Here is a 25,304-nt window from a genome sequence, read left to right as displayed (position 1 = left end):
TCTCTGTACACAGAGAGCTGTTACCCTTCCCTTCATAGTTATGACAGAAGCACTCCCAGCTATTTCAGGGTTGGCCTGACAACACCTGGCAGCTTTCCAAGTAGCCAAGTCACAGGCATGAGCTGTGGAATGACTCGAGCCTGATTCAGCCCCTTGTCTCCATGGAGATAGAAATCCTACAGTAGGAGTGGCAGACAAACCAGAGAAAAGAAAATATCTGGTAAGAAAACATTTTCCTATTCTCATCCTATACGCTACTCTTAATCCATCCTCTTTAGCGTGTTCTCCTGCATCCCTTGCACCCAGCCCACCTAAACCCGGTTCTTTCCTCCCCCCTCCAATTCTTTCCACTTGTCAGGAGGCAGGGAAAGCAGCAGCGGGTGTGCATGGACTGGTGTACCTATATGAGATGGCACCCTCTGGAGAAGGCCACCACCACACAGCTCTGAGACTGTTCTTTAATCTCTGCTGACTAGCTGTATGCCCCCACTGCTCTTCACATTCCCTCCCTTGCCCTCCATCTTCTTTTTTCCTTCCCTTTCCTGGCATTGACTCCCCACTTCCTGTGATCCTCTTATCCTACCACTACCTCACAATCTGAAAACAAAATGTGCTGCTTTTCAGCATGCTCATTTACATGTATGTTTTACACACCCCTATTCATGTGTCTTTTTGAGTGGAAGTTCTTTAGTGCAATTAGTGTCTTTTCACACATTTCTGTGACACTGAGCATGATAGGATCCCAGTCTGCTCCTATAATATAAATATTTTTCCCATTTTTCAGATGAGGAAACTGAGCCATAGACAAGTGATATGCCCAAGATAATACAGCAAATCAGTGGCAAAGGAAAAATTAGCATCCAGGTCTCCAACCCTGTGCTTTAACCATTAGATCACTCACCTTCAGTAATAATAATTAGCACTTATATAGCCCTTTTCATTCATAGATATCCAGCCATTGTTTACAATAATTTACAATCCGTTAAAAGACCAGTCCAGTAACCCCCGTTATATTTGTGTTTCTAATAACAGATATGAAATGAGGAATAGAGGGGAAGAAAATTGTGTAAGGATTTATTTGTCTTAATAATGTTATAGTTAAGTAAACAGACAATATTTGCCTGGAATCACAGCAGTAAAGAACTGCCATGGGTTTGTCATTAGGGGCTGGCTGGACATAGATAAGTACTAGTCTTATTTAGGTTTGGGTTTTTTTTCCTGGCTAGGGCTAAGTGTCTTCTCTTCACTGCTTCCTTAACTTTGCACTGGTGCAGCAGTGAATCATAGAATTATAGGACAGGAAGGGACCTTGAGAGGTCATCTGGTCCAGTCCCCTGCACTCATGGCAGGACTAAGTATTATCTAGACCATCCCCTGACAAGTGTTTGTCTAACCTGCTCTTAAAATCCTCCAATGATGGAGATTCCACAACCTCCTTAGGCAATTTATTCCATTGCTTAACCTCCCTGACAATTAGGAAGTTTTTCCTAATGTTCAACCTAAATCTCCCCGGCTGCAATTTAAGCCCATTGCTTCTTGTCCTATCCTCAGAGGTTAAAAAAAAACAATTTTTCTCCCTCCTCCTTGTAACAACTTTTATGTACTTGAACTATTATCATGGCCCCTCTCAATCTTCTCTTTTCCAGACTAAACAAACCCATTTGTTTTCAGTCTTCCCTCATAGGTCATGTTTTCTAGACCTTTAGTCATTTTTGTTGCTCTTCTCTGGACTTTCTCCAATTTGTCCACATCTTTCTTGAAATGTGGCGCCCAGAACTGGACACAATACTCCAGTTGAGGCCTAATCAGTGTGGAGTAGAGCGGAAGAATTACTTCTCATGTCTTGCTTACAATACTCCTGCTAATACATCTCTGAATGATGTTTGCTTTTTTTGCAACAGTATTATTCTGTTGACTCATATTTAGCTTGTGGTCCACTATGACCTCCAGATCCCTTTCTGCAGTCCTCCTTCCTAGACAGTCATTTCCCATTTTCTATGTGTGCAACTGATTGTTCCTTCCTAAGTGGAGTACTTTGCATTTGTCCTTATTGAATTTCATTTTATTTACTTCAGACCATTTCTCCCGTTTGTCCAGATCATTTTGGAATTTTAATCCTAGCCTCCAAAGCACTTGCAACCCCTTCCTGCTTGGTATCATCCGCAATGTACTCTCTATACCATTATCTAAATCATTGATGAAGATATTGTACAGAACCAGATCCAGGACTGATCCCTGTGGGACCCCACTCGTTATGCCTTTATAGCATGACTGTGAACCATGGATAACTACTCTCTGGGAATGGTTTTTCAACCAGTTACACACCCACCTTATAGTACTCCATCTAGATTGCATTTCCTTAGTTTGTTTATCAGAAGGTCATGCGAGACAGTATCAAAAGCCTTACTAAAGTCAAGATATACCATGTCTACTGCTTCCTCCCCCCTCCCCCCCTCATCCACAAGGCTTGTTACCCTGTGAAAGAAAGGTATCAGGTTGGTCTGACATGATTTGTTCTTGACAAATCCATGCTGACTGTTTCTTATCACCTTATTAGTTTCTAGAGGTTTGCAAATTGATTGCTTAATTATTTGCTCCATTAGCTTTCCAGGTACAGAAGTTAAGATAACTGGTCTGTAATTTCCTGGGTTGTTCTTATTTCCCTTTTTATAGTTTGGCACTACATTTCCCCTTTTCCAGTCTTCTGGACTCTCTCCTGTCTTCCATGACTTTTCAAAGATAATCGTTAATGGCTCAGATATCTCCTCAGTCAGCTCCTTGAGTACTCTAGGATGCATTTCATCAGGCCCTGGTGACTTGAAGACATCTAACTTGTCTCAGTAATTTTTAATTTGTTATTTCCTTATTTTAGCCTCTGATCCTACCTCATTTTCACTGGCATTCACTATGTTAGACATCCAATCACTATCAACCTTCTTGGTGAAAACTGAAACAAAGTCGTCATTCAGCATCTCTGACATTTCCACACTTTCTGTTATTGTTTTCCCCCCCTCATTGAGTAACAGGCCTACCCTGTCCTTGGTCTTCCTCTTGCTTCTAATGTATTTGTAGAATGTTTTCTTGTTACCTTTTATGTCTCCACCTAGTTTGATCTCGCTTTGTGCCTTGGCCTTTCTAATTTTTTCTCTACATACTTGTGTTGTTTATATTCCTTCTTTGTAATTTGATCTAGTTTCCAGTTTTTGTAGGACTCTTTTTTGATTTTTAGATCATTGACGATCTCCTGGTTAAGCCAGAGTGGTCTCTTGCCATACTTCCTATCTTTTCTATGCAGTTGGATAGTTTGTTCTTGTGACCGGGGTCCCAGGGAGCCACACTGGAGTTACTCATTTAGGGTGAACTGCAAAGAATGGGGCAGAAAATCCCCAAAGCTGGTGGATATCTCAATACTTAGATTTACCAATTCCAGCACAAAACAGCTTCTATAATACCTTACTGGTTACCCAGAAGCCAACACAGTTCCCTTAAAGCAACCCAGCCACAGGCCTCCACCCAGACACCCAAGTCAAATATGATGAGGATTACTGAAAATCTTCATCATATAAGAAAGTTCTACCAATCCCAAAGGATCAGACACATTACCTCCCAGGTTAATAATGAATATTTCAGATCTTACCCAAATACACGCTTACAGCCAATTCTTATTAACTAAACTAAAATTTATTAAAAAAGAAAAGGGAGACAGTATTGGTTAAAAGATCAGTATACATACAGACATGGGAACAGTTCTTGAGATTCAGATTCACGGTGGAGATGGTGAGCTTTGTAGGTGCAAAGAGTTCTTACAGAATTAGTTCATAGGTTAGTTCATAGGTTATAGTCCAATGTTTATATTCAGGGTGATTCCAGGTTAGGACTGGAGATCTCAGCCTTGTGGCTTAAGCTTCCCCTGCATGAACCATCAAGCAGATCTGAGATGAAAGGATCAGGTCTCAAGAGTCTTTTATACAGTCTTTTTTTAGCATCCTCTTGACAATACAGTCCTGGGTGAACAATAGGCTTTTGATGTAACCTTCTGTTTTCCAAACATCACCAGTAATTTATCCATTACGTAGCTCATATACAGCTTTAAAGAGACATATAGACAATGATACTATTTCACCCAAGATTCATCTAAATGTTAATGTTTCCTTTTGATCTCTGAATCAATAGGTATAGTAATAGAAAGGAACTGTCTGTTTACATGGCTAACATCGAACAAGACACACATACTATTAGTATCACTTCTAATTCTCTACCAATACAGGTTTGCATTTCAAAGTTCTAACCTATCTAATACGGAATGGCCTAACTGCCATTTACATACTTTTCTAACATGTCTCTACAAGTTGACTCTGGGTCATTTAGCCTGCAGGATGCTTAACCCTTTCTGGCCATGCGTCAGAAAAACTTAATAATGTCTCTCTGAAAAACTGCCAACTGTCTTCAATGGTTTTTCCTCTTAGACTTGCTTCCCATGGTATCTTACCTACCAACTCCCTGAGTTTGCTAAAGTCTGCCTTTGTGAAATCCATTGTCTTTATTTTGCTGTTCTCCCTTAGAATCATGAACTCTATCATTTCATGATCACGTTCACCCAAGCTGCCTTCCACTTTCAAATTCTCAACCAGTTCCTCCCTATCTGCCAAAATCAAATCTAGAACAGCCTCTCCCCTAGTAGCTTTCTCCACCTTCTGAAATAAACTTTTCTCCAATACATTCCAAGAATTTATTGGATAATCTGCCCTGCTGTGTTATTTTCCCAACAGATATCTGAGTAGTTGAAGTCCCCCATCACCACCAAGTCCTGTGCTTTGGACGGTTTTGTTAGTTGTTTAAAAAAGCCTCATCCACCTCTTATTCCTGGTTAGGTGTTCTGTAGTAGACCCCCTACCATAACATCACCCTTGTTTTTACCCCTTTTATCCTTACCAAGAGACTTTCAACAAACCTGTCTCCTATTTCCATCTTAACCTCAGTCCAAGTGTATACATTTTTACTATATAAGGCAACAGCTCCTCCCTTTTTCCCCTGTCTGTCCTGCCTGAGCAAGCTGTACCCTTCTATACCAATATTCCAGTCATGCGCATTATCCCACCAAGTCTCTGTGAAGCCAACTATGCCATAGTCGTCGTGTTTATTTACTAGCATTTTGAGTTCTTCCTGCTTATTCCCCATACTTCTCACATTAGTATACAGACATCTAAGATACTGTTTTGATTCTTCCCCCCCACCCCAATCTGCAGAGCCAAGGAAAGTGACCCGTTCAAGAGCTGTTGGCAAACTGCAATCTGTTCTGGAATGTCCAGGTCTCCTGACTTGTGATATAATAGAACTTCCCGGGCATATCCACCAATTGCAGCCCGGTTGGTTGGGAAACTAGAACTGTTGGGTGCAATTAAATAATTTTGAATGTTACTAAGAGAAGCTGTTGTTATCTAGCTTGAGTTACAGACTGCAGGAGACAGCAGCTCCATGCCTCAGGATGAGAAGGACCCCGAGATGTCCACCTCCACAAATGATCCAAAGGAGGCTGAATTAGAGACAAAAGGAGACATGGGAGATCTGTATGAGGCCCTGGAGAAGCTCCAGGGGCTCTCTGATGGGGAGAAGGGAGAGAAAGCTCTGCTACGCTCACGCCTTCATGAGCAGTCTCAGCTCATCTGCATATTGAAGAAGCGAGCAGATGATACCCTAATGCGCTGCAAGGCACTGGAGAGTCTCAACATGGAGCTGGAGGAGTTGAAGATGGAGGATAGTGTGAGGCTTGAAAGTCAGACCCGGCGGGCCCAGCAGCTGGAGGAGCGCTTTATGGACCTGGCTGCCAACCATGAGGACATGATCCGCTTCAAAGATGAGCACAAGCAGCAGAACATGCTGCTGAGGGAGGAAAATAAGCGCCTGAGGCAGGAAAACCAAACCCTTTTCAGCCAGGCTCTGAAGGAGAAGGAGGCTGCGGTCCTCCAACTCACTTCCCAGGGGAAGAGGCTCTCTCAGGAGGTAGATTCCTTAAAGGAGAGATGTGCTCAAGAGAGCCACAGAGCCCAGGAGCGAGAGAAGGAGCTACTGGAAGCTCAGAGCCAACAAGCCAGTGTCCATGCCAAGGAAACTGATTTACTGAGAAGCCAGCTGCAAAGTCTGGAGGAGAAGCATTGCCAAACTGTTGCACAGCTGGAGCAGGCAGAAAGGCAGCAAAAGGCTGAGGGCAGCGAGCTGCAAGCCAAGTTGGAGAGGGTGAGCCGTGAGAAAGAGGAGCTGCTGCATCTGGCTATGGAGAGGGGCAAGACACTGCAGGAGAAGCAACGGGAAATTCAGCAGCTGGAGAAGAAACTGGAGATTGCAGAGAGGGCCAGGCTGACAGCAGAGGAGCGCTTTGTGAGAGAGGTAGCAGCAGTGGACAGCAACCTAAGGGTCCAAGAGCTGCAGCAACGTGTGGAGGGAAGTGAGCAAGCATACAGTGAGCTCTGGATGCAGTTTGATGCTTACAAGAAACACAGCATGGACTTACTTACTAAAGAAAAAGAGCTGAATAACAAACTCCGTCACTTCATGTCATAACCCCTCACCCTCTGTTCAGCTCTCAGCAGAACTATTATAGCACACTACTTACTGCTTGTTAGTAACCCTTTTTAAAAAAACTAAAATGATCTTTTATCAGATTTCTTTATAGTGTGCCCACAGCTTTACAAATCTTTTATGAGGGTTGGTTTGAAGCCCATCTTTTGTTTCCATACTATTGATTTGAGATGGCAGCCTAAATGTGGCACTTTGAGTTAGTAGAACAAGTTATGCTAAATAAAACTGGGAAACAATGGACTTTAGTATGGAAAATTCATAATCATTTATGAGTTTGTCTTGTTTGTTCCTTGCCTCTCATGTTTCTAGTAATTTTTTTTACAGATTATAGAAGTACATTAAGTATTTTACATGACCAATAAAGAGAAAAAGCTCTTGCCCTCAAGAGTTTAGATTTGATATAGCAAATTGTTAATATACAGTGAAGTGGAGCTGCAAAGGAAAAAGGGGTCGCACAAAGAAGATCACAGTTTATTACCTGTGTGGAGGGATAAAGCCGATTAGTACCTGTACAGTATCTTTATCACTGAGGATGATTTTCAGGTGGATGATTAGCTGTCTATACATTAGGGGTCTGATTCAAAGCAATCATCATCAACAGAAAAGCTCCTATCAATATCTGTGGGGCTTGGATCAGGTCCTAGGTATGAAAAATGTGGATCACTGGAAATCAGGTTTAAAACTGGATTTTGTACATCATCCTCAAGTAAAATGAGCCCCATGGTGTCCTATGTAATGTTATAGGGATAATAAATACATCATTTTACTATAGCAATAGGGGCATTGGCAAGGGTTCTTGGCAAAACCTTTCTCTTCCCTTAGTGTGTGCACATAATAGAATCATAGAAGATTATGGTTGGAAGAGACCTCAGGAGGTCATCTAGTCCAACCCTTTGCTCAAAGCAGGACCAACCCCAACTAAATCATCCCAGCCAGGCCTTTGTCAAGCCGGGCCTTAAAATCCTCTAAGGAAGGCGATTCCACCACCGCCCTAGGTAACCCATTCCAGTGCTTCACCACCCTCCTAGTGAAATAGTTTTTCCTAATATCCAACCTAGACCTCCCCCACTGCAACTTAAGACCATTGCTCCTTGTTCTGTCATCTGCCCCCACTGAGAACAGCCGAGCTCCATCCTCTTTGGAACCCCCCCTCAGGTAGTTGAAAGCAGCTATCAAATCCCTCCTCATTCTTCTCTTCTGCAGACTAAATAAGCCCAGTTCCCTCCCCTGCCCCCTAATCATTTTCATTGCCCTGCTCTGTGCTCCAGCGATGGCTGCATTTCAGGGGTACCGCCTGCGCTAACAGGCCCTTGGTACAGCTCTTGGGATTAAAGCTTCTTCCTAAGCATAGGGAGACCACTTAGGCAGCTTGTTTGTCCGGCTTTGTAACACAGCCAGGGTACTTGCCCTCTTCTAGGCTAACCCTATCGCTACCCTGCCCCGCCCCCTCTAAAATCCTCTCCCCACTGCCCTGCCCCTCCCCCTCTAGAATCCCCCATTGCCCCGCCCCTTCTCTCCCGAATATGGCGGGCGGGCGCGCGCGCGCAGAGGGTGGGGGGAGGGGGTCTCTTCTGTTTCCGGTTCCGCGCGGCAGTGGTGGCCGCGCAGCCCCGGCCAGAGCAGCCGCCATTTCCAGCCCCCCGCGCTGCGGCCTGCTTGCCGGGGCTGGCGGCGGCAGGGTCCCGCCTGGCCTTGGAGCCTCGCTCGCGTCTCAGTCCCGCGGCGTCTCCCCTCCCCCTGCGGGGGATCCTCTTCCTCTCCCGCTCCCCGGACCAGCCTGCGGGCAAGCCCGGGCCTCGCCCCCTCCCCACCATGCGCCACAGCCTGACCCAGCTGCTGGCGGCCTCGTCGGGCGGAGAAAGCCCCTCGGCCGCCGCCTGGCAGCTCCCCAGCGCGGGGCCGGCCCCTGGGGCCGGAGGAGGCGATGGCGGGGAGGAGGAGCCGGAGGGCCCCCGCACCAAGCAGCAGCGCTGGGACCCGGCCGTCCTGGAGCAGCCGCAGCAGGCGATGGGGGAGGCGGCCGCTGGGGCCGAGGAGCCGGCGGAGCAGGAGGACCCGTTCGCGGGGCTGGAGCTGGGCGACCTGCTGGAGGCGGCCCAGCCGCACTGGGACCTGGACGTGGAGCCGAGCGGCTGCTTCTGCGGGCAGCAGGACGAGCCGGAGCCGCCCCTGAGCGCGCCGGGCCGGAGGAGCTGCGGGGCCAGCCCGGGCGGGGTGGCGGCCGGGAGCCGGCTGAAGGCAGCGGCCGCGGCCCGCCTGAACCGGCTGAAGAAGAAGCAGTACGTGCTGGGGCTGGAGAGCCGCCTGCAGGGCCTGGCCGCTGAGAACCGGCAGCTGCGAGACCGCAACCGGGGGCTGAACCGGCGCCTGCGGGATCTGGAGCGGGAGACCAGCTACCTGCGGGCCGTGCTGGCCAACCAGAGCGCCCTGGGGCAGCTGCTGAGCCGCCTGGCCGGGGCGGGGGGGCTCCGGTTCCGTACCAGCCTCTTCAGGGACACGGACCCGCCCCATCAGCACCCGCCACAGGCCGGCGAGAGCCGCGACCACGACTACGCCCTGCCGAGCCGGGATGCTGGGGAGCCGGAGGGGGAGGAGCGGCCGGCCTCCGGCGGGATCTGCCTCCACGTGGACAGGGATCAGCTGTCGGTGGAGTTCTGCTCCCTGTGTGCCAGGCGGGCATGTGCCTCCTTCAAAATGTAGGGTCAAGTACCTGCTTCAGTCTTTATTCTCACCTGTCCGTGCCCACATCCAGGGGCCTCGGGCCGTGGCGGAGCAAGCAGGCCATGGCTTGAAAAACAGGGGGTAGGCAAAACTGGCATGGGAACGGCGCCCGTGTGTGGCAGAGGGTAAAGAGCTCGCATGAACGGCACACTTGGGAGCCTGTATTGGGTAAAGATCGCGCAAAACTGGCGCACAAATAGCGCGCTTGGAATCTGCTTACAGCAGCGTACTAAATATTGTGCAAACTGACACATGCAGGTATTCGGAGCCCGTTTGCAGCAGTGAGTGAAAGATCATGCAAACCTGAAGCATGAAGGTGTGCTCAGTGCCCACAGTTGGCAGTAAAGATAATACTGTCTACCCTGTTTTGAATCAGATAATGTGTAGTCTGCTTATCCTGAGGAGCTGAAAATACTTGGTGTTTTTTTTTTTTTAAAAGAAAAATGCTACTTCGTCACTGGACAGACATAGTATTGATCAGCAAACAGTTAAAGCATGCATATAAAACTGTAACAAGTCTCAATTATACATTACTATTAAACCTCTCTGACAGTTTCTTTTTTAGGTGCTTGCCCTGCCAGGCTCCGTTGTGTAGGGGTTAAAGAACAGTCGTTTTCCACCTCGCAACCTGGTAAGGATCCATATATTCCCATAATGCGATATCAAACAGCTTGCATTGATGCTTAGTCCAGGTTTTTCTGATCATTGGTTCAGGACCAGTGCTTAGAAATGTTTTCTCATCCTGAAAGCATTTGTACTGATTTGCCAAAGTGTTTCCAGCTTTGGCCGATGGACAGGTAGTGGATATTAAAATCACATTCTGATTATTATTCTTCCCCTTGCGTATATTCTGCAGTGGATTTTTAACTTGATTTTAGTAGCCAGTATCTCACAAATAATGAAAAAATAATAACGTACACTGTTTGCTTTCCTTCTAATAGTAGCAGTTTTAAAGATATTTGCTACTGAAATATCCATCTGACTAGGGGAAGGGACAAATAATATGGTAATCAGTATGATGTGATTTTTTTTTTTTTTTTTTTTTTAAGATCTTTTGTCTTTAGACCACCCGGAACTAGAAGCAAATGGTTCTTCTTTTGAAAGGTCAGGATTTGTGCCTTCCAGTGGTATACAATTCCTGATTCTAGTCCTGGTGGTTCTCAATATTACTTTAAAAAAGAAAATCAATTCTCATTAGTCTACCTTGCTTGGTGATGTAAAATGTTGTATGTTAAACAGAACCCAAATATTGGTTTCAATTATTAACATTGTACAATGGCACCCTAATGCAGGCAAGTCACCTACTTTTTTTCACAGAACGGTAATGTGAATTACAAGTTAAAGATTGCAGTGCATTGAAATAACTCTAATTCTAGTTCACCATAAATAGTCTGTATACCCAAGCTCACTGAGATTCCTTGTATTTCAAAAGTGGCTTTTTACTTACACAAGTGTGCATGCAATTTTTTAACTTTACTATGGGATCTTAAATTGGCATCTCTGAGTATTCAGCAATATCTCTAACTTTCTATAGTCAGTTAGGAAATACAGTCTGCAGATGAACAAAGGTTATGTCTTGACATTAATGGTTTGAAAAAATAATGCTCATGCAGACTTCCATGTTTAGTTAATAGAGGAGGAATAAAGTAATTTGGGGGTCACAGACAAATGTGTGTGAGTTGCTTTTGGACCAGCACTAATATTACCCTATCTTGCAAGATGAATAGGTTACAATACACCTTTTTATTTTTTGGTTGTATTAAAATGTTTAGATTATTTACATGTATGTAAATTGGGGAAGAAAGGGTTGTGAAAAATAATTAAATGTAAAGTGAGGTTTCACAAAGAATGGGTCAGCTTAAGTCTAGAGTTAACAATTGAGACATTTCTAAAATGATTGAGTTAATATACTTAAGCCTTAAAACTAAGGTATAATGGATTTATATGTTGGATTAAGAGTAAATTGAAGCGTCTCCTTCGCTCAGTGATGTGCTTAAGTAGCTCCCATTAGGGGTAATAGGAGTTAAAAGAAGAGAAGAGACAACTAATTTCTTTGTGAAACGTCACTGTTTGATAAAGTATATGTGTATTTAGCATCCTTGTTTTTCTTTATGCTAAAGTGGATACAGCTCTGTTGGGGCAGAAGAGACGGGACCAGCTGCTGGCCACATTTCCTGCTTTATTTTAAAAGGTAGTATAAGAAATGGGGGAAAAAGAGGTAACAGGGCTTCTGCTGTCTTTCATTTTTGAAAAGCTTGAATGTTTGGAAAAACTAATCTCACCAATCCAAAGTTAGTGTGATACTAATTTGAAAAGTGACTATGTACAAAGGTAATTTTTTACTTCTGCTTTCTTTGTATTCAGAGTTACATGTTCACAGAAATACAGAGCCAGCACAGCTAAGAACTAGTTAGCTGTGGATTCTATTCCATCATATGCAGTATTAGTCGGATTGTCTATTTAGAGTTCCAGTTTTTTACACTTCTACAACCCCATTGTAGGCAGTGGGGTAGTCCAAGCGTCATTAAGAGCCAAATTTAACCTTTAGAGCTCTTATTCTTGGTGATATGTGAGCTGGGAAGAACTGGACTTGATTGAGCCTAGACTGAGTTTATACAGCTCATTGTTGGAGAAACGCATCTTTACTTGTAATCATCTTATTCAACAAAAGTATTAAAACAGTAAGCATGGAAGACTGCCATGGCATTTTTAGTCCGCTTTAAGGTAACTTTTTAAGTTATCTTAACTTAAATGTGACACTATCTTGCTCTATAATAGGATTCCCCCTTTTTGCACAATTATAAACACTTTGTTGTTGGATCAGAGCAATCTGGGACTTAATCCTAGCCTCTAATATGCACATGTGTATCACTGCGTTCTGTAAAATCTACTGCATATGAGTAACAGCCAATTTTACAACATGCAAAATGATGTGTGCCTGTACAACTAGGAATAGGATCCACCCCCAAGAATGTGACTGCAGGGATTTTTAGTGCCTTCTGAATCATATGTAAGCCAAACAGAGGGGAAAATTCTTTGAATGCTAATCAATTTGTGCTATCTGTATGGAATATTGTTAAATATAGCTTTTTGAAGCAGAAGCCTTGAACTGATATCTTAACAATACTTGAAAAACTTGTAAATGTTTCTTTGTAATTAGCTCTGTGCCGTACAAATAAGACTACAGTACTATAATAAAACCAGATGTGTTGATCTTTCAATTATGGGCTCAAATAATTTTTTCATCTTGTTATTAACTCAACATTTTGTTTTTAATGGATGGATCTTTAGATGGTTGGGAATTAAAAAAGGGAGTGCTAACAGTGTTGTCTGTATGTTTTTATCAGTTGAAGCTTTTTAAGCAAGAATATAAAACTGGTATTTGAGTTAAACCATACTTTGATTTGTCTTACAGCTTGATAAAATTACTTTCTCTTTTAAATGAACAACTTTTGTGGGTGGGGATGGAATAAAACTGTTGCTATTTCTCAAGAGTCTAAGATGCAGTGACACTTTCTCCTTGGAGTTTGCAGTGACCACTCTGATTTACTAAATATATCATTTAATAAATAGCACTTTAACTGTGTGGAGCATTTCTTCAAGAAACCATGTAACTTAAGTAGAAATCTTAGGCCTGGTCTTCACTAGAAAATTGGGTCGGTACAAGTACATTGGTCAGGGGTGTGAAAAATCCACATGCCTGAGTAGTATTGTTAAGATGACTAAGTAAGTTCCCATGTAGACCGTGCTAATTGGATTATCTACACCAATGAGAGAACCCTTCCTGTTGGTGTAGGTAGTGTCTGCACTGGAGCACTACAGTGGCACAGGTGCGGTGGCACAACTGTAGCGTTTTAGGTATAGACGCAGCCTTAGTAGCTACTTCCATGTTCTGGTGACCTCTTTCTCATTTTTTCATTTCATTTTTTGTTTCCTAATATTGATGATTATCTACTTTCTATTTACTGTCATGTTGTTAGTTCATAATTTTATGTCCTGTTCTTGTTTTCACATGCTAAATTGTAGACTAAGGGCCAACAAAGTGCTTTTTATATTTAGTAATAAGTGCGCACATAAGGCCCTACTTGAATTGCAAACGATTGTCAAAAAAGTGTGGCTGAGCTGCAGACAAGCCATGGAAAATTGTGGAAAAGTAATATTTGACCCTATTATTTGCGGTAACAAAGTCCATTATTACTTTTCCGTGATTTTCTGTTGTTGCTCACCTGGGGCTGAGAGCAGGAGCCTGGGACTGAGAGCGGGGGCTCTTGCAATGCCCACTGTCAAAATTGCAGTGGAAGCCTTTTATTGCAGAATCCGTAGTATTGCCAGTTAAATAGGGCCTTACACATTCAGCTTTTTCTATTTTAACTGCATTCTGCAATATGTTTATCTAAAAATGTAGTAAATGACAATAATTAAATGTTTAACAAATTGGCTAAACTTGATGCAGTGTAACTGTTGATTTAGGCCTGGTTTACACCTAAAATTTAGGTCGAAATAGCTGCATTGCTCAGGTGTGTGCAAAATCCACACCCTGAGTGGTGTAGCTATGCTGACCTAACCACTGTGAAAATGCCGCTAGGTTGATGATGGAAGCATTCCAGAAGAATGCTTCTGTCATCAATCTAGCTACCATTGTTTGGGGAGGTGGTGTTCCTTCAGTAACAGAAAAATCTGTTCCGTCACTGAAGGCTGCATCTACGGTACGGAGTTATGCCAGCAAAGCTATACCACTGTAGCTATGCTGCTGTGGTACCTGTAGTGTAGACGTGGCCTTACACTTCCCATGTGGTTTACATTTCTGGATATATGCAGGGGTTTGAGAGTACACAGTTGATAAATTTTAACAGATTTTCAGAGTTTGACTGCAAGGCTGTATCATAATGCTCAGTTGTTGAGAGAGTCTTAAAAAGATGTTTGTTCTTTGGACAGTGCACTTCAAGAAAGTGGCTTGTTGGTGTGTAGAGTTATTGGTTGCCTCTCCATCTCTAATTTTAGTGCAGGCATTGCATGTACTGAAAGTAGTCTGGCTCAGTCTACAGCAGTTCTAACGAAGAATAAGATTTTGTCACGGATTCCATGACTTTCAGAGACCTCTGACATTTTCTGCTTCAACTTCAGTCCTGGGCTTTGAGGTGGTAGGCCCTGTGGGCTCCCAGCTACCACGGGTCCTGCAGGGGCCCTGGAGCTGTGTTAGCCCCCTTACTCCGGTCCCCTGGCAATTAGCCCCCACCTTGTTTTTAATAAAAGTCAAAGACAGGTCACAGGCTTCTGTGAATTATTGTTTTTCCTGTGACCTGTCCATGACTTTTACTAAAAATAACCATGACAAAATCTTAACCTTATTTATAACAAAAGAAATGGGGGAAATACCTCAGGAAGAAGATTAATTTAATGAATAAAAAGTAGTTGTTAAAATTATTTAAGCAATAATGACATAAGGGAGCGTATTTCTTGGCTTAATGAGCAGCTGGAAGAGTTATATGGCTGGCTTTGTTTTGTGCTGTGCACTACCAAGGAATAACCGATTTAAAGGTTATAATTGGTGTTATAAACTGAACATACACGTAAACAAAAGGGAATCACCATTTTGTGTCTTAACTGCATGGAGATAGTGCTACATTTTTCAGTACTGATCTTTTTTCTAGTACTTAAGACAATTACAGTAATCAGTAAGAAATAGGACTTCATTCTCAGTAATCTTAAATGCTTGTGCATTTTAATAGCATTGCAAATTAACCTTTCTCTCTTTTCTCCAAACAGCTTAGCAGCATCTGGGGGAAAAACAATTCAATTTTTCTGCAACCTGTAACTGCCTGGAGAGATGGTATCAAAGTAATTATGGGGAGCCATGTCACAGATTTTGGCATCTACTGATGTATCTGAGTTACCAATTTTTTTTTTTTTTTTTTTCACTTGCCAAAAATGGAGAGTCCTAGTGTTTCCTTTGAAATTTTGAGGGACTTATTTTTAAAAAAACAGCAAAGGCTTTTCATATAAAACTTACATAAAATTACCCAATTTTAAAAACCTTGACTAATATGTTTTGGGAATTGTATATTTGGATATGGTATCTTCTGCATGAAGGAAGGTATTGTAATACTTTGTATGCAGCCTATTATACTTGCCTCTATTATTTATTTAGACTTACAAAAGCCACAGTAGGTGTACATCATATGCCCTTGGTGTCCAAATGGATATTTTGTATTCAGAAAGTTTTTTTTGTAGTTTTACACACGGAAAAAAGTACCTCACCAGTGGTGGGTGAGGTACTCTTCTCTCCCACCCTGTTGGGATAACAGAGTGCCAGGGATGGGGCTTTCTTGGGAGGTGTGCCTGTTCTGGGCTTGGGAGAAATCAAGAAGAGGAGGAAGTATCTATTGCCAGGGGGATTAGGAGCAAGGGGAGAAGAAAGCTGCTCCTGGTTGTGACGGGTGAAGTAATGTTTTATAGCACTGTTCATAAAACGGAGAGCTCTGTTAAGCTGCAGGCTTCTCCTCCATTCCTTTCCCCTAATAACAACCCTCCCTCCCATAATCTGAATCACCATCATTCTGGCAGAAGATTAGACCTTGACTACCTTCAGAATCCATCTACATTGCTTCTTAATTGGACAGTAGATTTCTCCTTTAAAATGCAGTGAAAGCTACTGCAGTGATAATGTGTTTTTTGTGTGTAACCTGTTTTTGCCATGATGGTAAGAATCTCTACAGATAAGGATGCAACTAAAAATAGACCATACCTGTAACTGCTGACTTGGGATTTTGAACACCTTTTTCTTGCTTACTTTTCCATTTACAGTATGTAATATAGATACTACTTTTCATAGTATTCCTACAATTTGTGTGATGGTAGCTGCTACTAGAAGTTGTGTAACTCAACCACTTTGGGGAAAAAAATTTTTTTTTTTTTTGAGGTGTGAAATGCCAAAAGGTACTGGGGCATACTGAGAAGTAAGTCTTGTATGTATAAAAATAAGAGAGGCAAGTAGCCCTGCATTAAAACTTTTTCCCCATCGATGAATATTTAAATAGTCATGCTAAACATTTTTGACTGACAGAAAAATTGCATCAGTAACCTAAATACCATTTTATCTTGGTGCAACTTCAAAAGTGGATGAATTAAAAATCTTTCAGTATCAGGCTTTGTAACTTTAAACAGTGACTGGCCAGTAGCCACAATGTGTGTATCCCTATTTTTTCCATCTCCTGATATAGACTGACTTGTTAAGTTTTTACATTTGAATAAATTATTCAGTGCAAAAGAATATCAAGTGACCAGTCTAAAAAAAAGTTACAGGGCTGCAATTGTTACTCTTTAAACTAGTTTAGTTTCCAAAGCGGAATGAATGTAATGCTAATTAGTTTGATTTGAGCTAGGCGTTGATTATGTAAGCTTTTCTCTCTCAGCTCTATGATGCGCCTTTGATATTGCCCTGTAAAATACCTTTGTTCCGGTCACGGGACCCTAGAGTGCGGGTGATCACTGCTGAACAGTACAGGGGCTAAATGTTTGTTTAGATGCAATCCAGTATTGCAAGAAAAATACAAGGGAATGGTGGAGGTCTTAGTGCTGTGTGCGGAGGGAGGATAGTGCGGTTTCATTAGCTAAATTATAAATATAGGGCCAAATTCTGCTAATTTTCCCCTGTGTAAATCGGACTCACCCCACAGGCTTTTAATTACCTAGGTAACTAGAAGAATTACTGTTGTATGCATGATTGTTTCTCTGCCATAGCAATCACGTTGCTCTTCTTATACTGTCAAGTGCATACACATAATTTTTGGAAAGTTGGACAAATACAATAAAACAGCATCTGTGCATTCCATTTATACTAGTCCAAGAGTATAGATTCACTGACAGACCTGATGATTGTCTTTAATAAAACTCTAGGCTTGGGGAATGAAAGCACGGATCACTTTCTCTTTAGAGCAGGCTACCCTTGAACAAGCTGACACATATTGTCACTCTAAAATTTGGGGAGCTTGCTGGCTGGCAGTTTACTACATTTTTGTGAAGGGTGTTCCATGTCCTTCAGACATATTTGGTAGGTGGGATTGCACTGTATGTTTGTAAAGAAGATACATTTGAGGCCCTGCTAGATCTATGCCCTTACTGTAGTTACCCCCTCATTAAATGTGTATACCTTGAGAGTGTTTCAAATTGGCATCTCACATAAGCACTCTAGAATGTGCAGTATTGAGTGTGACTGTACCTTGACATCGGCCCAGACCACTTATTTTGTGAGACCCAAAGATTTCTTTGGGTAAACAGGGCTGTACATTACTCTAGAAGCACAGACCACTTACAGCCTCTTGACTGACTGTCCTGTTTAGAGGAAAGCTAATGAATTTTATATGCAAAATTGGATGATAGGCGGCTCCAAAATTCTTTCCACTTTGACCTTTCTGGTATCTGGATATGGAAGCTTTTAAATTAACCTCACCCCACTTTGCCATCATCTTTTCTGTCTTCTCCATCAGACTAGTAAAAGTGGAAATGAAGATATTTGGTCTGCCATTTAGGGTTCAAGTAACAATGCAGAATACTGTATATGTTGGCAGGATGGATCTCAGTTTTGGGAAGTAAAATCTGGAAGAAATTATTCCAATAGTTAATTGGGTGGGGTGACTTACAAGTCAATCAAGAAATTTCACAACTCATCAAATTTACATTTATTTAAATATAATTTTGCCTTTTTTTCTTCCTTGTTTTTATTGAAAAAAAGACACAAAGGATATTTAAGAATTTTTGGTCCTGAAATCTTTTCTATATCTAACAGCAGATTACCTTAAGGTAAGGGGGGTAATAGGACTCTTGCTCTTTATTTGTAAGTAGGCTTGGCATAATTCATTGTTTCCTTTTTATAATTTTGATGGATATCAATGTTTATTTTTAAGCACTCTTTATTTGTATCTGTTTAAACTTTCACAGTTGTAGGAAATTATGGGGGGGGGGCATCAAACAATTTAATGACAAGTTTCAAAATGTTAAAACTTTATCATGGTTAAAATACAAATTGTCAACATCCCATGTCAAAATATATAAATGGAATATTCTTAAATCAAACACTTAAATTCTCAAGCACCATTTTTCTTTCTTTGCCTATCTGTAAATTTCAGTTACCCTAAAAGGAAATGTTATTTTGTAGGTTTGTGTGTCTACAGTGAAATGGACACTTACCAACATTTACTGATAAAAATCCAATCATTCCAAAGCCTGTTTAAAAGATGTGTATGCAATATAATTACTTGACCTCTCAATCCTGACAATTGATGTTTTTATTCTGATCATATTTCAGTGTGGGCATCTTTTTAAAATCAGGTTTTGAAAATTTGTGTTCCAAGTTTTCTCCTGGTTAATTGAAAGCTGTTATGCATATAACCAAGTCAGGCAAAGTGAGCTGCTGGAAGCTAGCTCTTATTCAGGGAATTCGAGGTGGGTTGAGTCTAGAACCATCTTGTCCAGAGCTGCTTCTGACCTCTCACTCCACACCCTCAGCTTGGAGGAAAATTTAAAGAGTTAAGAAACCCAATCCCTGAAAAAATCTAAGGTAAGACTTCTTCCTCCAGCTGCTCAAATTTCCCCCAAGGACTTCTAGAAGAGGGAGAGCATGTTCTGGTTATTTTGAGAATGCTGAAAAGTGTGTTTTACATTGTCTGCAGCCAAACTCTGGAGCATTTGTTTCAGTTGGTGAGAAAATAGAGCTGGTCCTATGCACGCATCCATGATTAAATTTAATCTTGTAGAATAAGCTCCTGGAAAGACTTCAGGGTTGTTGGAAACAAGCTCAGATTTTACAAATTTAATGCCCCCTTCCCCCTCCAAAAAAACAAAAAACAACTCAGTCTGTCCCCCACCAGGTGGTTGTCGTTGCAACCATGGCCACATTGGCTAAGGATGGAACTGCTGCCTGGTATGTGGGTCTCTTGAGTTATTTGCCCTCTCTGATGTCATTGCACTGCAGTTGTGTAACTACTCCAGCATGGAGGGCAACTGTAATGATTGGTGGACATCTTTTCATGGAAGAGAACTGAGCATGTCTGACTAATTCACTTCCTTGTCTTATGTAAAAATGCCCAACACACTTTTGGTGGTTTAAATAGGATACATTAAGAAAACTTTCCTGAGGGCAAGATGTTTTGCTGTGCAATAATATCCTAAGGAAGTGATGGAAGCTGAGGGTTGCTTGGCATACTTTAAACTAGACAAGATACTATTACATGGGAAATGAACAAGGACTGATCTAGATTCTGCGTTCTTGGCTTGGAACAGATTGAGTCTCAACTCATGAGCAGGTAAAATAATACAATGCTTATACTATGGTAACTTACATACCCATATTGCTTTTTGGTTTGTGACGTGAATGAAAATCCAGGTTATAGATGTATTGTGTGTGTGTAAGTCCATTGATGGAACAGGTGCTCAAATAAGGTATGTCAAAGGGATGAGGCATCAGAAGTATTAAATTGCTCAAAGTTCAACTTGCACTAAAAAGTCTGGTTTACCAGAGCACAAAAATATAAAGACTGCCAGCAAGATCTCTAATTCAATGCTGAATTAACTCTATTTGGTGTTAGTTCTACATACCTGTACATTGCCTCTGGACTCAACATGTGGTTGATGATTGGGAGGGGGGCAGGACATGGGTATAATAATGCAGCAACTCTAATCCCATTCAATCGATGCACAAAATCAGCATATATGTATTTCATAATCTATTTAGGAAGTTCTGAGTGCTCCCTGATAACTTAAAAAAAACCTGCACAAACTTTGCTCTGATAAGTTAGTAGGGGTCATACATAATCAACAGTGATTTGTGCTTTCCAAAAATCTGTGTTTGGGAAGTGGGTATTACCCCTCTAAAAGTAGCACACAACAAAATCCTGTTTCAGTTCACAATTTAATAGTGAAAGACATTGAGAAGTCTTGAATTACTTATTTAAAAAACCCCACAAAGCAATAACTTTCTTGCCTTATTTAGTTTCATGGTTTATTGTAACCCACCCAAGCATTAGAGGGAGTTGTGTATTTTTCAGTTTTAATCTTGGAGTTCTTCAGGATTGCTGCTTGCTTTAGGCAACTGGAGCATTTTCATAAATATTCCATACTGTCTTGAGCTGAGGTAAATTCCAAATGCAGCCTGCAGAAGGATAGCAAAACTCATCTTCTTAAAGACTGGTTGAGAGACTTTAATCCAAAAGCGTAACATATTCTCTTTCCCAGGCAACGGAGCTGAGCTGTACCTATACAGAACAAAAGCCAATAAAACTTAGTCTTGTTACTTTACCACCAGTTCCCCCCATCTTCCTCTTTAAAATATTACCCTCTATTCCCAACACCTAAAATTTGTGTATGTCTACAAAGCAACTGGGTAACTTTAGGTGGCCCATGCCAGCCAACTCAGGCTTACGGAGCTGAGGATGCAGGGCTGTTTCATTGCTGTCTAGACCTCTGGGCTCGGGCGGGAGCCCAGGCTGTAGGTCCCAGAGCTCAGGCTCCATCCTGAGCTGGAAGTCTACACAGCAATGAAACAGCCCTGTGACCCTGAGTCGGCCAGCCGGGGGTTTTTTGTTCCTGTGTAGACATACCCTTACTAGCTTTTTTGGGTACTAGGAACCAGTGATCTGGTATTCCAGATTGGAAGCACAGTATTAATACTTGCCATGATTATAAGGCTCATCTTCAAATTGCTTTACAAACTAGTCCTTAGAATGCCCCTGAGGGGTAAGTATTACCCTCATTTTGTCAAGTGGAGGCAGAGAGGTAATTTGCCTAGGATCACAAAAGGGAGTCAACATTGAGATGGGAGCTCATGTGCCTGGCCTCTGTCCTTAATCCTCTTGTATTAAATGCTTAATCTTGTTCCGTTCCAATTGATTAGTACTATGCTTAGTTATCCACCTTCTGTTCAAAGACCTTCAAGCATTAGTTTAGACATATTTCAGGCAACTGGTTTTCCTATAGAACAGATGTCCCATGCAGCAGGGGCTAGGTAGGATAACTTTTTTGAATGCTGCTCTGCAATCTTACTTATTCCAACCATCTTAAAACCTTTTTGCTATGTAATATCCAAAAAGACTGAAATAGCCAAGTGTGCTTTGATAAGAACTGTGTAGAATTAATTTGTCCCAAGAAACCGAAGTTTAACAAAATTTCACATACCTGGCTGCAAGTCCTGCATTTATAGGAATGGCCAAGAAAATGGGATATAGACCACCTATAACAGACCCAATTAATCCTCCTCTGACTATGGCACAGGTTGCACACATTAGATCACCTAGATGACAAACAAGTCATTTCACAGTTAAGATACAATATCTATGTTGTTTTTACATTTTAACCTGAGCTTAAAGAGGCAGGCTCTCTGAAGTGAAATATATTGTCAGTGGAAATGGCCATGATAAACTGCAACTAAAGAGATAGACTGTTCTAGTTAATCTATTGTATTATGACATCTCCACCATTCAGCTCTATAGAGATTTCAATCAAATATAACCCAATTTTGTATTGCTGTAATTGCATCTAAACTGAAGTGCCAGCATGCACTAAACATTACTGATTCGAACACAGATCCATTGACGGTGAAGTGTTCAACAATTAGTGGGGCATGTCATAGAAAAATCTGCTCTATCCATCTCACCTCACCTAAGCCCCATTCAGGTTGAAGAATGTTTTTTGTATGTGCATAAATGTAAAAATGTTGTCTTTTGACATTATTCTGTGCACCTGGCAGTTCATGTACAAGGTGAGGTTTTCAACACTATATTGCTTCACTGTTTTGCAAATAGCATAAGCTTTTCTGGTATTGTATATAAAAAACAGACAGTTTTTATGACATGGGAGTTTTGAAAACAGCGCCCTTCATAAGGAATTAAAAATTTACCTGAAAGTAAAGGTTCAGTTACCGCAGTGTGGTAAATTGCTGCTGTTGTGAGGAATGGAAGAACAGCCATTGGCAAACTCGAGGCAATCCCAGCCTGTGTCACATTTAGGATGCGTCTGAAAAAATTGTTTGCTACTAAACCACAAATGCCTCCATTTATTCCCAGGAAGTATGATCCATGTGCAAAGAGTTTCCTGTCGGGGGGGAAATTAGGTTAACATTTTCTGCAACTCTGGTGTACAGGAAATCTGTTTGCTCAGTCTTATGTCTTTGGGAACATGCTGTATTAAATTACTACGCTGAAGATGATCTAAAATGGAGTCGTCCTGCTGTCAGAAGCAACTAGTACAGTATTCTCTGCCACATGCCTGAAGTTACTGTGATAGTGGTAAGGATCAGGGAAGAACAAGTAGGTATACTTCCAAGTATGCACAATTGGCCAAGTGAATTTCATGTACGGGTTATCTTCTAAAACTGAGATTCTACACTTCTAGGGGATCACAGACAGAAGGTATAGGCGACTCACGGGTAAAAATACTGTTTTTGAGGAACACTCTGACATGGTACAGTAAATGCTATGGGTCTTGGAAATGATCATTTACGCTTCCCTATGGTAGCATTCTAATAAAAACACTAGGTTATGTGAGAAGGCCCTACACAAAAAGCTGTGTGGAAAAAACAACTAATTAATTGAAGTTTAGCCTTGGTGTTAAACACCAGAAGCACAACCACTTAGGCAAGGGGTGGGCAATAATTTTCACAGGGAGGCCACTCCATGAATTTTGGTAAGTTGTCACAAGCCGCATATTTCTACTACAGGGATCAGCAACTTTTGGCACGCAGCCCATCAGGGAAAGCTGCTGGCGGGCCAGGACAGTTTGTTTACCTGCAGCGTCCGCAGGTTCGGCCAATCACAGCTCTCACGGGCTGCGGTTTGCCGTTCCAGGCCAATGGGGGCTGCGGGAAGTGGGGCAGGCCGAGGGATGTGCTGGCCGCCCTTCCAGCAGCCCCTATTGGCCTGGAGCAGCGAACCGTGGCCAGTGGGAGCCGTGATCGGCCAAACCTGTGGACGCTGCAGGTAAACAAACCGTCCCAGCTCGCCACCGGATTTCCCTGATGGGCCACGTGCCAAAGGTTGCTGATCCCTGTTTTACCATATTAATGGAGGGGCGGGGGATCTGGGAGAGAGTTTGGGTTCAGACCTGCGGTAGCGGGTGGGGGTGCAAGGTGCAGGCTCTGACCAGGAGACGCTTACCATAGGCTACTCTCAGTGCAGCAGGGCTCAGGCAGGCTGCCTGCATGCCGTGGCCTCATGCCACTCCCGTAAGCGGCTGCAGCCGGCTGTCTGTCCCTGTGCTACCCGTGCCCGCATGCACCACCCAGTTTCTGGCCAATGGGAGCTGTGAGGACAGTGCTTGGGGTGGGGGCAGCGTGTGGAGCTGCTTCCCCCTCCCTGCCAGGGGCACACAGAGACATGCCAGCAGCAGCTGGCTGCTTCTAGGAGCAGCATGGGGCCTTGGCAGGCAGGCAGGCAGCCTGCCTGAGCGCTTCACTGTGCTGCAGGACTTTCAGCGGCTGGGCGGGGGGGGCAGCACAGAAATGTTAGATGAGCCGGATCCGGCCCATGGGCCGTATTTTGCCCACCTCTGACTTAGGCAATGCACAGTTTTAGAAGCCAATTCATTTTTTTCAAGTCCATATTGACTATTAAAAGCTGCATCTAACTTGTTTTAAGATATATGCCATCCATCTTTAATCAGAACTCTCTATTGAAATCAATCAAGTGTTCTTTAAAATGGCCCGCAGAACAGTGATAAAGGCAAAAATTACTTATTTATATTCTAGTAGTGCCTGAAATGTGCTAGGGGCTGTATGAGCAGATACTGTAAGATGACACATCCTTGCCTCAACGAGTTTACAGTCTAAGTATAAAAAGACAAATGTACATACAAGCAAAACATCCAAGGTGATATAGGAACACATCTTGGCCTCAGTCCTAACTAGGCATATTCAGTTCAGTGTGACTAAATTTTAATGCATGCATTAGAGTGGCTACAGGATGAAGGAACTCATTAGGCCCCATCCCCTTCCTATTCTATCCCAATTATGCCTCTATTTGCCCTTTAGTTCAGATGCCCAGCCTACTTGTTCTGACACTACAATACCCCAAGTTGTGTAAGTTTAACAAACAGAAATAGGCCCTGCACCTCCACACACACCCCAGCCCTCTGCCCTGACCTCGAGTCGCCCCCAACACCCTGCCTTCTGCCCTGCACCTCCACACACCCCAGCCCTCTGTCCTGACCTCGAGTTGCCCCCAACACCCAGCCTTCTGCCCTGCACCCCCCCACACACACCCCAGCCCTCTGCCCTGACCGAGTCACCCCAACACCCAGCCTTCTGCCCTGTACCCCCCACACACCCCCTGCCCTCTGTCCTTACCCCTGAACCCCCCACACCCACCAGCCTTCTGCTCTGCACCCCCCCCCCCCCAGCCTTCTGCCCTGACCCCCGACCCCCCCCCCCCAGATCTGGGGTCCTGGCTGCCGGCCCCTTGCCAGCCGGCGTCCCGGCCACAGGCCCTGCTCAGCCCGCTGCAGGCCTAGGTGAACAGAACCCCAGGCTGGAAGCGGGCTGAGCAGGCTGGTGGCATAAGATCAGCATTTTAATTTAATTTTAAATGAAGCTTCTTAAACATTTTGAAAACCTTGTTTACTTTACATACAACAACAGTTTAGTTATATAATATAGACTTAGAGAGAGACATCTTCTAAAAAACATTAACAGTATTACCGGCACGCAAAACCTTAAATTAAAGTGAATAAATGAAGACTCGGCACACCACTTCTGAAAGGTTGCCTACCCCTGCTTTATAGGATGGGGAACTTTTGATGGGGCAGCTTGGACACGCTACATTTCATTACAATATCTAAAACAATAAATGGAATTCAAAAATGTCAATTTTGTAAGCTTGACTGGCAGTTTGTAACAGGAGTTTGTTTCACATGCTTGATTTACTGAAGCAAGCTGTGCGTTCGTATATAAAACTATAAACAGCATAAAAATAACGAGGAGTCCGGTGGCACCTTAAAGACTAACAAATTTATTTGGGTATAAG

General features: G+C 42.8%; 3 protein-coding genes across 4 annotated transcripts; 2 read left to right on the top strand and 1 right to left on the bottom strand.

The window, feature by feature from the left end:
* Positions 1-5,239: 5,239 nt before the first annotated feature.
* On the top strand, positions 5,240-6,718 carry CCDC89 (coiled-coil domain containing 89). Its single transcript, XM_024219707.1, has one exon. The coding sequence runs from the start codon at positions 5,476-5,478 to the stop codon at positions 6,556-6,558; it is 1,083 nt and encodes a 360-aa protein (XP_024075475.1). The 5' UTR covers positions 5,240-5,475; the 3' UTR covers positions 6,559-6,718.
* Positions 6,719-8,301: 1,583 nt separating this feature from the next.
* On the top strand, positions 8,302-16,201 carry CREBZF (CREB/ATF bZIP transcription factor). 2 transcript variants are annotated; one of them, XR_002909206.3, is made up of 4 exons: positions 8,302-9,272; positions 9,851-9,928; positions 11,418-11,488; positions 15,064-16,201. XR_002909206.3 is itself a non-coding variant. In XM_024219709.1 (3 exons), the coding sequence occupies exons 1-2, from the start codon at positions 8,389-8,391 to the stop codon at positions 9,897-9,899; spliced, it is 933 nt and encodes a 310-aa protein (XP_024075477.1). In that variant the 5' UTR covers positions 8,302-8,388; the 3' UTR covers positions 9,900-9,928; positions 11,418-12,518. The 2 variants fall into 2 exon arrangements, 1 of the variants encoding a protein (XP_024075477.1); XM_024219709.1 differs by lacking the exon at positions 15,064-16,201 and having other exon boundaries at positions 11,418-12,518.
* A 4,014-nt stretch (positions 16,202-20,215) lies between these two features.
* TMEM126A (transmembrane protein 126A) lies at positions 20,216-23,500 on the bottom strand. The gene is made up of 4 exons (XM_024219708.3): positions 23,442-23,500; positions 22,187-22,380; positions 21,466-21,580; positions 20,216-20,546 (listed from the first exon to the last, which is right to left on the bottom strand). Exons 1-4 carry the CDS (start codon positions 23,498-23,500, stop codon positions 20,342-20,344), a joined length of 573 nt encoding a protein of 190 aa, XP_024075476.2. The 3' UTR covers positions 20,216-20,341.
* Between the last annotated feature and the right edge of the window lie 1,804 nt (positions 23,501-25,304).

The sequence above is a fragment of the Terrapene carolina genome, unplaced genomic scaffold, assembly GCF_002925995.2.
Source record: "Terrapene carolina triunguis isolate 2854851 unplaced genomic scaffold, T_m_triunguis-2.0 Scaffold97, whole genome shotgun sequence".
Lineage (NCBI taxonomy): Eukaryota > Metazoa > Chordata > Testudines > Emydidae > Terrapene > Terrapene triunguis.
Note: the sequence above shows the minus strand (reverse complement) of the source record. Positions and strands in the feature narration are given on the sequence as shown.